This window comes from Chelonia mydas, chromosome 8 (assembly GCF_015237465.2).
Source record: "Chelonia mydas isolate rCheMyd1 chromosome 8, rCheMyd1.pri.v2, whole genome shotgun sequence".
Lineage (NCBI taxonomy): Eukaryota > Metazoa > Chordata > Testudines > Cheloniidae > Chelonia > Chelonia mydas.
In genome coordinates this window covers 784,222-796,551 of record NC_057854.1, presented here as the reverse complement: position 1 = coordinate 796,551, position 12,330 = coordinate 784,222, and the positions used below count along the sequence as shown (strand labels likewise).

The 12,330-nt window shown below is 62.5% G+C and overlaps 1 protein-coding gene across 3 annotated transcripts in view; it reads left to right on the top strand.

Annotated features, from left to right (window-relative positions):
* Positions 1-12,330, top strand: part of DBN1 (drebrin 1) — a 32,259-nt gene that overhangs the window by 5,283 nt on the left and 14,646 nt on the right. For all 3 annotated transcript variants that reach the window (XM_037907336.2, XM_037907335.2, XM_037907337.2), the window contains exons 2-5: positions 4,980-5,035; positions 5,295-5,407; positions 7,016-7,090; positions 8,788-8,934. In XM_037907336.2, the coding sequence (XP_037763264.1) occupies positions 4,980-5,035; positions 5,295-5,407; positions 7,016-7,090; positions 8,788-8,934 (391 nt within the window). The remainder of the gene's footprint in view (positions 1-4,979; positions 5,036-5,294; positions 5,408-7,015; positions 7,091-8,787; positions 8,935-12,330) is intronic.

The following is a 12,330-nucleotide window of genomic DNA, read 5'->3' as shown; positions in this document are numbered from 1 at the left end:
CCCCCCCCCCCCCCCCCCCCCCGGCCTGGCTGTGCAGTGACTGGCTAGCTTGTCTGCGGCTGAGCCCAGAGCTCTGAGCAAGGCAGCGGCACTGGGGGTCTCTGCCAGGGTCCCTTCTCGTTATTTATGTCCATGTGCGGAATGAATTTTGTGATGTGTGGCACATCACCTTCGTACTGGTGCACATAACATTCATGTGGTGGGGGTGGGGCTGAGGGCTTCACGGTGCGGGAGGGGCTCTGGGTTGGGAAAGAGGGTTGTGGTGTGGGGGGATGCGAGCTCTGGCTGGGGGTGCGGGCTCTGGGGTGGGGCTGAGGGGCTTTGGGTACAGGAGGGGCTCAGGGCTGGGATAGAGGGTTGAGGTGCGGGGGGTGAGGGCTCCGGGGTGGGGCCGGGGATGAGGGGCTTGGGATGTGGGCTCAGGGCTGAGGCAGAGGGTTGGGGTGGGGGGTTTTGGGCTCTGGGGTGGGGCCAAGGATAAGGTGTTTGGGGTACAGGCTGCCCCAGGGCTGCAACGGGGAGAGGTGCCTCTCCCCAGCCATGGCAGCTCCGGCGGGGCCAAGGGAGGGGCTCCTCTCCCCGGCTGGCTGCGGCAAGTCCGGGACAGGTCCGTGTTGGGGCATCCTCTCCCTGCCACAGCTCTGAGCCCCTGTGTGGGGCTTAATGGGCAGCTGCGCGGCCGTGCAGCTTAGAGGGAACTTAGGTCTCCGTGTCGTGGAAGATGGTGCCCATGGGGCGAAGGCCTGGCTTGGCGAGGAAGCTGGAGGGGGTCCTACGGCCCATGTGGGCACATGGGGTAGCGGTGGCCTGTGGAACTTTCTGTTGCCGGAGCTGGGATGCAGAGCACGCGGCATGTGGGAGGGCGATGGGGCAGGCGCATTCTGGGCCTTTGTGCTCTGCCCATATCTAACATTGCCCTTCATGTCTCTTCCTCCTTGGCCTGCTTCCTGTCACCTCGTCCCATCAGCCCTGGGCTCTGGGACAGACTCCCCCGCCACTGCCAGGCTGCAGAGGTGCCCGTGCGGCTCGCTCACACCAGCATTGCACCGCTGGCCCAGGGCCAGGCACACAGGGAGCTGAAGCTGCTAAAATTAGCTGCCCATTGTGAGAGTTAATGGAAGGTCAGGCTGGTTTCTGATTGCACCAGGCTGGTCTGGGCCAGGCCCCTGGGCATGCTGTCCCCCCAGGCACGCTCCCCCCTGAGCCGTGCCCGGTGCAGGAAGCAGGGCTCCCGGTGGCTTTGGTGCTGTGCCACTGGGAAGATCCATGCCACCCTGTGTGGAAAGGGGGCTCGGGCAGCCTGGGCACTGACCTGGCCATGCAAGGGTTGGGGGGAAGGAAATTACCCAGTATCCCTCAGCCCCGCCCAGGCTCCCTGCCCGCAGTGACCCCCATGCTTGTCGCGTGCCCATGGCCTCCCAACAGCACTGCTCCCACTCCGCTGGTGTTGCCCCCCAGCCTGCCCCTCCCCCTTTGGCAGTGCCACTCGCGCTGGCTGAATCCACGCGGTGCCCGGCCCAGCCCTCGAGTCTCCTGTGGCTCAAACCTGTGGGTATCTCCATCTGCCCTGTGCAGCTGGGGGAGGGTCTCGGATGCCCCAGAGCTGAGCATGCTGCGGGGAGGGGCAGGCTGGTGGGGGGCTGTGCAGCAATGAGGCTCCAGCCGATTGTTCCTGTTTCGTGGCCCCGTGTGTGGTGTTGCCTGGCACCGGGCTCTGGGCAGGGGGCAGTGCCCTTCTGTGGGACAGGCAGGGCACTGGGGCTGTGCATGGGGGGCAGCGCCCAGTGTGGGGGGCAGCGCCCAGTGTGCGTGTGGGGGCGTCTGTGCAGACGGGGACTGTCCCCGCTCTTTGGTTACATTGGAGCTGGGGGCTGGAGCAGGGATTTGGTCGCGGCTCGTGGTGCTCATCAGGGGCGCAGGAACCCCGTGAGCTCCCCACTGCCAGGCAGGCGAGTGTCCTGGTGCGGTGGGCTGGGATTTTGAGGGTCCCCGCACATCCCCCCCATCCCTGCAGCTGGGCTGGAGCAGAGTTCAGGACCATCCGGCTCAGGGTCGGGGGGCAGCCTGGGCCGGGGAGGAGCCAATGTCCTGAGCTGCCAATCTGGGAGATTTGGATTTTGAGATTAACGTTGATCTCCTTTATGCCATTATCTGTGTCTCGGGGAGGGGGGTGGCTCCCAGTACTGCCAGCTCTGTACCGGTTCAGGGACTGGGGGGCGGGCTGCTTGGGGGGTGTTGGTCCCCAGTGGTGCAGCTGCTCCTGTCCCCCCACCCGGTGCTTGGTACGGACAGGTCCTGTGGGAATGGGGGAGTGGTCTGCGCCCACGGCTGGGTTTGGACTCTGCCTGGTGAAAGGGGTGAATGCCCACAAGAGCCACAGGCAACATGAGGGCCAGGGTGGAAGGTTGGGGGGTCATCGCGTCCCTGGGCTTGGAGCTTGGTGGTTACTAGGCCTGGTAACAGCATCCTGCTTGAGGGGCTAGACCAGGGGTGGACAAACTTTTTGACCTGAGGGCCACATCTGGGTTGAGAAATTGTATGCAGGGCCATGCATGGGGGGTTGGGGTGCGGAAGGGGGCTCGGGGCAGGGGTTCGGGTGTGGGCTCTGGGGGGCAGTCGTGCGCAGTTGGGCTAAGGCAGGCTCCCTGCCTTCCCTGGCCCCATGCCACTCCCGGAATGGCCAGCATGTCCGGCAGTGGCTCCTGGGGGTGGGAGGGGGCAGGCGGCTCTGCTGCGCGCTGCCCTCACCTGTGGGTACCACCCCCAAAGCTCTCATTGGCCGCAGTTCCCCATTCCCGGCCAATGGAAGCTACAGGGGGTGGTGCCTGCAGGCAAGGGCGGCGCACGGAGCCCTCTGTCCCCCACCCCAGGAGCTGCAGGGATGTGGTGCCGACCGTTTCCGGGAGCGGTGCGGGGCCAGGGCAAGCAGGGAGCCTGCTTTAGCCCCGCTGCGACATGGGACTGGCAATCCTGCGGGCTGGATTGAAAGCCCTGGTAGGTCAGATCTGGCCTGCAGGCCATAGTTTGCCCTCCCCTGGGCTAGGGGCTCCTGGGTCTCCTGCTGGCATGGCCCTTGCTGGGCCACGGGCTGGGGGGCCCCCAGTGCTGATGGTCGGGGACCTGCAGAGCCGACAGTCAGAGTCTCTGCAACCTCCAGGGGTGTGAGGGATGAACGGGGTTTGTTAGCCCTGCCTTGGGGGGCCCCGGGGCTGAGGCCAGGGCTTGCGATTCCCCATCCCCTGCTCTGGGCCTCCGGGGCTAACGTGACTGCCCCTCCCGGGATGAGTCCAGGCGGCCACGGAGCTGCCCTGGGCCCACGTGGCCCTTCCCCTCCCCATCCCCCCCAGACCCCAGAAGCTCAGCCAGGTGGATGAGGAGCTGGGTGCGGGGATCCCAGCTCAGCAGATGGGGAATGTGGTGATTCAGCAAATGGCCCTGGCTCCACAGAGTGTCCCTCAGCGAGCGGCCTGGTGGGGGATGGGGAAAGGTGCGCAGCCCGGGGGCCGGGGCGGCGCGCTCGGGAGCCGGGGGGCCAGTCTGCAGTGGGGAGCAAGATGTGTTTGAGGGGAGGGGTCCGTGGGGCAAAGTACAGCAGCTAGTGCCCCCGCTCGGGCGCCTGCCAGACACCAGTGCGCCCCCTGCCTCCTCCACTTCCCCCACTAATCATCTCCTCATCTTGTGAGCGCCATCCCAGCTGGAGAGCTGGGTGGTTGCCATGGAGACAGAGGATGCTGGTTGCCTAGATAAGCTGAAATTTCCCTGTCTTCGCCCACCAGCCCTGGACCGTCTCTGCCGGCTGCCCACCCCCGCCTTTGAGGAGGGGCCGCCATGGGGTGCAGGGGATACAGACAGCAGGGCTTCATGTGGGGCAGTGGGTGGGGGGAGGGGGCCTTCCCAAGCACAGTCCGGAGAGGGGCCGGTATCCAAGAAACCGTCTCCATGGAGCCCCCATCACACCCTGAAGGCTCATTGATTTGCTGCTCCTGCTTTAATTGCCTTCCGCTCCCTGCCAGGGGCTCACGCAGCCTGGGAACGTGAGCAGCTCTTGCTTTGTCCTGCGGGAGGCGCTGCTGCCCGAGTCCCAGCGTTCCCTGTGGGTGAACAGTCGCTGACTGGTCCCAGCCAGGTGAATCCTGGTCCCTTCCCCCTCCAGTCGCCCGCTGCCCCCATGCCCCCAGCTCATAGGTGACCAGCCACCACGCTGCCTGGTGGGGGGGTGAAAAGGACCTGCTAGGTGCGTTGGCCTGGGGGCCGGGACCCCCAGCCCTGTTGGCCATCCCCTTCCCTGCCTCAGCCCTACAGTGCCTGAAGCCCAGGGCAGGGGGTGGCTCACCCCCCACTCCCTGCTCACAGAGCAATGGGGCCCCAGACCCCCACGTGGCTGGCACTTGGATTCCGCCCCCCGTCTTGCTGGGAGTTGCCACAGGGAGGCTTCTCCCCGGGCCTCTGGTGCCTCCCGCCCCCGGCTGGCCCTGGGACAGGTGCCCAGGTAGCTGGGCAGGCTGCTGAGACTTGCTCTGCTCAGGGGCAGGCGAAAGGCTTGTGCCAGCGGCAGAGACTTGCTGGGAGCCGGGCTCTGCTGGCGGCCCCCCCCCCGCTGGCGCCCACAGGGTCAGCGTGAGGCCACGCGGCTGGCTGGGGGAGGGGTCGTGCAGCGTGGCCTGGAGTGCCCAGTGTGGGGGGGCACAGCTCCCTGCCCCCATCCTGGCTCTCCCGTGGGAATCTCCTCCCCAGGGCTGAGGTCTCCACAGCTGCTGGAGGACAGGGTGTGCCAGCTTCTGGCCTCGTCTTTCCCCTTTGCTATGAGGTGGGGGGTTCCCTCAGCTGCAGGGGGGGCTGGCAGGTGTGCTGTGTGTGGTAAGGGGTGCAGGCCCCCCGTGAGCGGGCTCTAGTGGAGTGCTGCGGCTGTGCCCGCCCCATGTCCGGTGCAGGGGCCATGGCTGGAGCCTCGCTGTCCCTCACACGCTCTCCTCCCCCAGGGCTTTGTACACCTACGAGGATGAGTCTGACGACCTGAAGCTGGCTGCGTCGGGAGGTAAGGGGACCCCAGCCCCCCACCTCGCTCTGCTGCCCATGTCCCTGCCAACGGCCTTGGGGGTTCCCTCCCTCCTGCCAATGCAGGGCTGCAGTTTTAGGGGGTTGAGGGCGCCTAAACACCCCTCCCCCACAAAGAACTTGACACCTGGGGGGGCGGGGTGGACAGACTGTCCGTGGTCCCTCTCTGCCCCATCCCTTGTGTGTGTGTGGGGGGGATAGACTGACTGACTGACTGTGCTTCCTCCCTGCCCGGCCAGGAGGCGGTTTGCAGGAGCTCTCTGGCCACTTTGAGAACCAGAAGGTGATGTACGGCTTCTGCAGCGTCAGGGAGCCCCAGGCAGCGCTGCCCAAATACGTCCTGGTCAACTGGGTGAGTAGGGCCCGCGGAGGACTGGTGCAGGCCTGCGGGGAGGGACACCTCCTTTGAGCCTGTTTGCAGAGAACCACGTTCGGGATGATGAGGCTCAGGGTCCGGTGTGGGTTGCAACTCGCCTGAGTCATTGAGGTGGGGGGGCTGGTCGTGCTGTTCTGTGGGGGTTGGATGCCTGTTCCTATACGCTATCTGATAGCTCTCTATAGGTAGGGGGATCCTTGCCCAGTTCGGGCCTGTTCCTGGCCTAATGCTAGTCAACGTGATCAGTGAGCTGGAAGAAAATATCAAGTCATTTCTCATAAAGTTTGCAAATGACACATCAGTTCTGGGAGGGACTAAGGCTGGGGACTGGTCAATTCTAGGGCCATCTGGGTCGCTTGGCAGCTGGGCTCATTAGACAAGCATATGTCTGAATACAGTGCAAAACAGGGTGGCACATCTGGCACCCGAGGGTGTGGGGGTGCATGGCTGGCTGGGGGCAGCAGCTAAGAAAGCAGCGACTCAGAACAGGACTTGGGGTCGTGACGGGAACCAGCTGAGCCAGGGCTTCAAACAGGATATTGAACACGGGCAGAAGGTTCAGCGATCCAGGGCCTGGGAAACCAGCCTGGCGGCACTGGGTCCATTCACTGAACACAGAGGAGGCTACAGGTGCCCTGACCCTGGTCTCTGGATGCCAACGTGGGGAGGAGATTCCCAAGAGGAGGGGGCCCTTCAGTCCTGCTGGCCAAGCCAGAACGAGAGCCAGTGCCTGGAAATGGGACAGGACAAAAGCCAGACGAGCCTGGAGGCACCGATGGGGAACAGGGAGGGGAACTGACCACCAGAGTTAATTGGGAATTTCCTTGCTGCAGGCCGAGGTGGATTCTGCCTCACTTGGAGTCCGTAAATCCTGACTGGGCCCCTCTGTCTGTCTGAGCCAGGGGCTCTGTGCTCTCCGGCCTCCCAGAGCTCAGAGGGGACGGTCCTGTGTGGCCTGAACATCCAGGAATACTCTCCCCGCCCCCCATCTCCAGGGTCCTTGGGCTTGGAGGCTGGGCGGGGCCCGGTGGCGCTGGGTGGGGCCCCATGGCATGGCCCTAATGCACCTGGCCCCATAGCTTTTCCAGGGATCCCTCCTGGGCTCAGCGCCCATCCTGCTCTTGTGCTGCCACCTAGTGGACCTCTGCCTCCCTGCACTGGACCCAGCTGAGCTGCGGTGGGGGGGTCTCTCCAGAGTCCAGGAGTGTAGCCTGGGTAGGCTGCGTGCCCCTACCCCCCTTAGCATCCAGGCCCATGCAAGTCTGAGCAGGGGTGTGATGCTGCCGCCACAGAGGCCCGGCACGTCCCTCGGGCACCTGAGGTGCAGGACAGAGCTCTGCGCCCGCCCGTCAGAAAGGGACACTCCGGCCGCTCTGCCCTGCCATGTTCTGAGCTGCCCCATGCACCTGCCCAGCTCAGCAGGTGAAGCCCAGTGCCTGCGGGCACCAGGCTGGGAAGAGGGCGTCGGGGGAGACGCTGAGCAAGCACCATCTGTCATTGCCCAGCTACCCGAATTTCCACTCCGAGCTGCTGCCCTGGCACCCCCTGCAGCCCCGTCTCACTCTGCTCTCTGTGCCCTGGCAGGTTGGGGAGGACGTGGCCGATGCCCGCAAGTGTGCCTGTGCCAGCCACGTGGCCAAGATCGCAGAGTTCTTCCAGGTCAGTGTGTGTCAGTTTGTGGATGACACTAAACTGGGAGGAGTGGTAGATACACTGGAGGGTAGGGATAGGATACAGAGGGACCTAGACAAATTGGAGGATTGGGCCAAAAGAAATCTGATGAGGTTCAACAAGGACAAGTGCAGAGCCCTGCACTTAGGACGGAAGAATCCCATGCACCGCTACAGACTAGGGACCGAATGGCTCGGCAGCAGTTCTGCAGAAAAGGACCTAGGGGTGACAGTGGACGAGAAGCTGGATATGAGTCAACAGTGTGCCCTTGTTGCCAAGAAGGCCAATGGCATTTTGGGCTGTATAAGTAGGGGCATTGCCAGCAGATCGAGGGACGTGATCGTTTCCCTCTATTCGACACTGGTGAGGCCTCATCTGGAGTACTGTGTCCAGTTTTGGGCCCCACACGACAAGAAGGATGTGGAGAAATTGGAGAGAGTCCAGCGAAGGGCAACAAAAATGATTAGGGGACTGGAACACATGAGTTATGAGGAGAGGCTGAGGGAACTGGGATTGTTTAGTCTACGGAAGAGAAGAATGAGGGGGGATTTGATAGCTGCTTTCAACTACCTGAGAGGTGGTTCCAGAGAGGATGGATCTAGACCATTCTCAGTGGTAGCTGATGACAGGACAAGGAGTAATGGTCTCAAGTTGCAGTGGGGGAGGTTTAGGTTGGATATTAGGAAAAACTTTTTCACTAGGAGGGTGGTGAAACACTGGAATGCGTTACCTAGGGAGGTGGTGGAATCTCCTTCCTTAGAAGTTTTTAAGGTCAGGCTGACAAAGCCCTGGCTGGGATGATTTAGTTGGGATTGGTCCTGCTCTGGGCAGGGGGTTGGACTAGATGGCCTCCAGAGGTCCCTTCCAACCCTGATATTTTATGATTCTATGTGTTGGGTGCGGGGGTGTGCTGCTGGATTAATTGGGGTGCAGTAACAGGCCCAGAGAGTCCCAGGTGCTAATGTGACCCTGCCACTGTCCAACATTGAACAGGGTTAAACAAGGGCTGGGTTTGGTATCCAGAGCCCTGGGGCTGCTGAGTGCCAGGCAAATGCCTTGGCGAGCCCTCCCCCTCCCCCCTCTCCCCCCCGACACCCCGCACCAACTTCCCCCTGGGGACCCTTTGCTGAAGAGACAGAAAAAGAAAAGTTTGAGTCTTTGAAATGTGAGTATCAAGCCAGGCTTTAGTTTTGCAGAGTCCCACGTTCCCTTCCTCTGGCTGCAGAGCCGGGAAAGGGGCAGACCTTTGTCCGACACTTCGAGGCTGGGAACTGTCCTCTGTGCAGAACCGAGGCGGGAGCTGGGTCCCTTTCCTGTGGAGGTCCCTTTCCTGTGGGGCCGGACCACGGCAAACGCGCAGAGAGGAGAGAAAGGAGTGACACTGAAACACGCAGCCTCCCTGGCCCAGCACGGCGAGGCCTGGCAAACTTGTACCGGCCCCATGCTGGCCTCTGCTCACCGCAGTGCTGCAGGAGACACAGTGTGGGCCAGCAGAATTTCCAGTCCCCAGGCAGGGGCAGACGCGGACCAGCCCAGGGGAGCCGAACCAGGGAGCGTGGCAGTGGAGGGCCAGGAGAGGGGCTGGCTGGGGGTGGGTCAGAGGCTGGGCTGGGGCAGTGCAGCTGTTGGCTCAGATCCCCCCCATGCCAGCCGGCCTTGCTCTCCCATGCTGCTCCCCGGTGCAGGGTGTGGATGTTATCGTCAACGCCAGCAGCGTGGAGGATGTGGACCCGGGGGCCATTGGGCAGCGCCTCTCCAACGGCCTGGCTCGCACCTCCAGCCCTGTGCTACACCGCCTGCGGCTGCGAGAGGATGAGAACGCCGAGCCCGTGGTAAGGCCCCACGTCCAGGCTGCCTGCCCCAGCCAGGTGTTACGAAGTGTGGGGGAGTCAGGACCCCGTACCCCTGCTTCCTCTGCGATTCACATTCACCGTGACTCTCAGCCAGCCGGTAGAACAGAAGGTTTATTAGAGACGACAGGAACACAATCCAGCCAGAGCTTGTAGGCATGAACAGGACCCCTTAGTCAGGCCCTTCTCAAGGGCAGGGAGATTAGACCCCAGCCTTGGGGATCCCTCCTCTTCCTCAGCCAACTCCCCACTCAAAACCCCCTTCAGTGTCTCACCAAGCTTCCCCCAGCCAGCCCTAAACTGAAACTGCCCCCCCCCCCGCCCCGCTTTGTCCCTTTCCCGGGCCAGGAGGGCACCGGATTCCTTTGTTCTCCAACCCTTTAGCTCTCACCTTGCAGGGGGGACGGGCCAGGCCATCAGTGGCCAGGAAACAGGGTGTCGGCCATTCTCTGTGTCCAGACCCCTGCACACACCTGCCCTCTAGGGATCTGCAATGATCATACACCCTTATCCCACTGTCATGGAGTGTGGGGGAGTCCGGGCCCTGCACCCTCTTCCTGGGATTCACTGAGACTCTCAGCCAGCCAGTAAAATGGAAGGTTTATTGGACAACAGGAACACAGTCTCAAACAGAGCTTGTGGGTACAACCAGGACCCCTCAGTCAAGTCCTTCTGGGAGGCAGGGAGCTTAGACCCCAGCCCTGGGGTTCCCTGCGTTCCACCACCCAGCACCAAACTGAAACCAAAACCCCCCCAGCAGGCTCCCTCCTGCAGCCTCTGTCCACATTCCCGGGCAGAGGTGTTACCTCCCCCTCCTGGCTCAGGTGACAGGCTCTCAGGTCTCCCATCCCCAGTGAAACTCCCCTGCCACATTCCCAGGTCAACACTCCCCACTCCCTGCTGCGTCACATCGTCACACCCACCACCTACATACTTAAGAACTGCATAGGGGAAATTGAGGCACCCCTACAATATTCAGAGAAAACATTAAGAACAGTCCCACTTTGTCACACCACCCTGAGGTCGGCCAGGTCCCTTAGCTTCCACAAGGAGGAATCTTTCTGGAACTCAGCGGTCGGGGAAGGGATGGGAACCTGTTCCCTTTTGCCAGCTTGGTCTGAGGCCGCAGCCTCTCTGAGCCATGGTCCCTCGGCGCTCCCTCCCCTCCGGGCTACAGTCCTGCACCTCTGGCAAGGTACCCTCCCTGAGGTCAGGGCGTAGCGCCCCTTGCCGGCTCTGGCTACGGGTCACAACCAGGGCTCCCTGGGGGTTGCTTGGCCAGTCCTCTAGGTCCCCGCGCCCCCAACACCTCAGTGGACAAATGGTGGTGCACCCTCACATCCTTGGGGCCCTCCTTAGCCGCCCATTTCAGATGCAACCTCACCACAGGCACCTTGAATGGGGTCCCGCCCACCCCGCTCAGGGTCAGGTAGGTGTTGGGCACCACCTGATCTGGGGCCACCACCTCGAGCCAGGCCAGCGTCACCTCCGCGCCCGTGTCCCAGTATCCCTGGACCTTCCTCTCATCCACCTCCAGAGGGACAAGGCACTCGCTCCGTAGGGACAGCCCCGCACCCCCTTCTAAACTGAAAACGTTGAGTCCAGAGCATCCAGCCCTCCAGAGGAGCTGGCCTGGGGTACTCTTCCTCCTGAGCAGTTGATAAGCTGCCAGCCCACCTTGCCTGGGCAGTCTGCTCCTCGTCCGACTGGGTCCCTACCCAGTTAACCCTGGGTGGGTTCGGTCTGCTCAGTCTGTCCCTGAGCTTGGGGCATTGGGTCCGTAAGTGGCCTCTCCGGCCACAGTGATAGCAGCTCAGGTCACGTTGGTCCCTTCGAGCGGATCAGCCAACCTGACACCGGATGTTCCCTTTGGGAGTGGGTTCTCCATATTTCCCCTTTGGGAGGTCCCATGGTGACTCTCTCTCTGCATCGTGGTGCGCCTGCTTGTTTGGGATTCCTCTTTGCTACCCCCTGACCGACCACAGACTCATCGGCCAGCTGCCCTGCATGTTGCGGGTTCTCTGGCTTTTTGTCCACCAACCATAGCCTCAGATCAGATGGGCACAGTTCATACAGTTGCTCCAGTACGATCAGGTCGAGCAGGTCCTCCTTAGTTTGGGCGCCATCCGCCCACTTGCTGGCATATCCCTGCATCTGGCGGGTCAATTGTAGATATGTGCCCTCAGGGGTTTTACGCTTCCTCCGGAACCTTTTCCGGTACATCTTGGGAGTCGTCCCAAGCTCGCGTAGCAGGGCCTTTTTGAATAGTTCGTAGTCCCCTACCTCCACCCCTTTCATTCGGCTGTGCACCTCCACGCCTTTGGGGTCCAGTATGGGGGTGAGAAACTGGAGCCTGTCTGCAGGCCGAGCCTGTGCAGCTCGCAGGTGTTCTCAAAGGCATTCAGGAAGCTATCGATGTCCTCCCCTTCCTTACACTGGGCCAGGGAGCCCTTATCAAAGCTCGGTGCAGTCTTGGATCCCCCCACACTCACTGCAGCCGGAGGCTTGCTGGTCCTCAGCCTGGCCAGCTCCTGCTGCTGCTGCTTTTCCCGTTCTGCTCGCTCCTCCAGCTCATGCTGACGCTGCCTTTCGCGGTCCTGTCGCTCCTTCTCTCGATCTTCCAACTCTCTCAGTCTCATCTCCCTCTCCCATTCCAGCCGCCGCAGCTCCAGGGATGGGGAGCTCTGGTGGGAGGATCCCCGGCTGGCTGCTGGGGTCATGGTGCCCTCGGTATTCAGTGGGCTCCTCCCCAGGCATAGGTAGGAGGGGTCTCAGGATGCCCTCAGCAGCGGTCTGACCCCTCCCAGCCGGGTCAGGCACCGGGGCCCACGCTGCCTCTGCTGGGCGGCTTCCCTCAGGGACAGGGATCGGGTCATCCAAGCGATCCTCCTCCTCCAGCTGGGCAATCAGCTGCTCTTTGGTGAGCCTCCCAGTGCGCAGCCCCCTCTGCCTGCTTAGCTCCACCAGGTCGCTCGTAAGGCGTTTAGCGTACATCTCCGTGCTGGCCACTCGCAGGCCTGTGTGCTCGCAGCTCCCCACGGCTTCCAGGAGGAACCCCTAGTGTGCCAGCCCTTCTCCAGGTTACCACCTCTCTCCCCGGGTCAAGCCGCAGACTCCTCCGCCCCCAAGACTGCTCGCTGCAGTCCCCAGGGGGACCCCGTTATTGCAACAGTCCTCGCTGGTCACACACTCCCAGGGGTTAAGCGTAGCTCCTCTGCCCCCCGAAACTGCTCCTCTCTGAATCTTCAGCATGCCTGGTCCCCATCAATCCCCTTTCATTTTACTGCTCCCCAGTCATGTACTGCAGGAAGTGCCATCCACGAGGTGCAGTACATCCCACCGCTACCACCAGTTGTTATGAAGCGTGGGGGAGTCAGG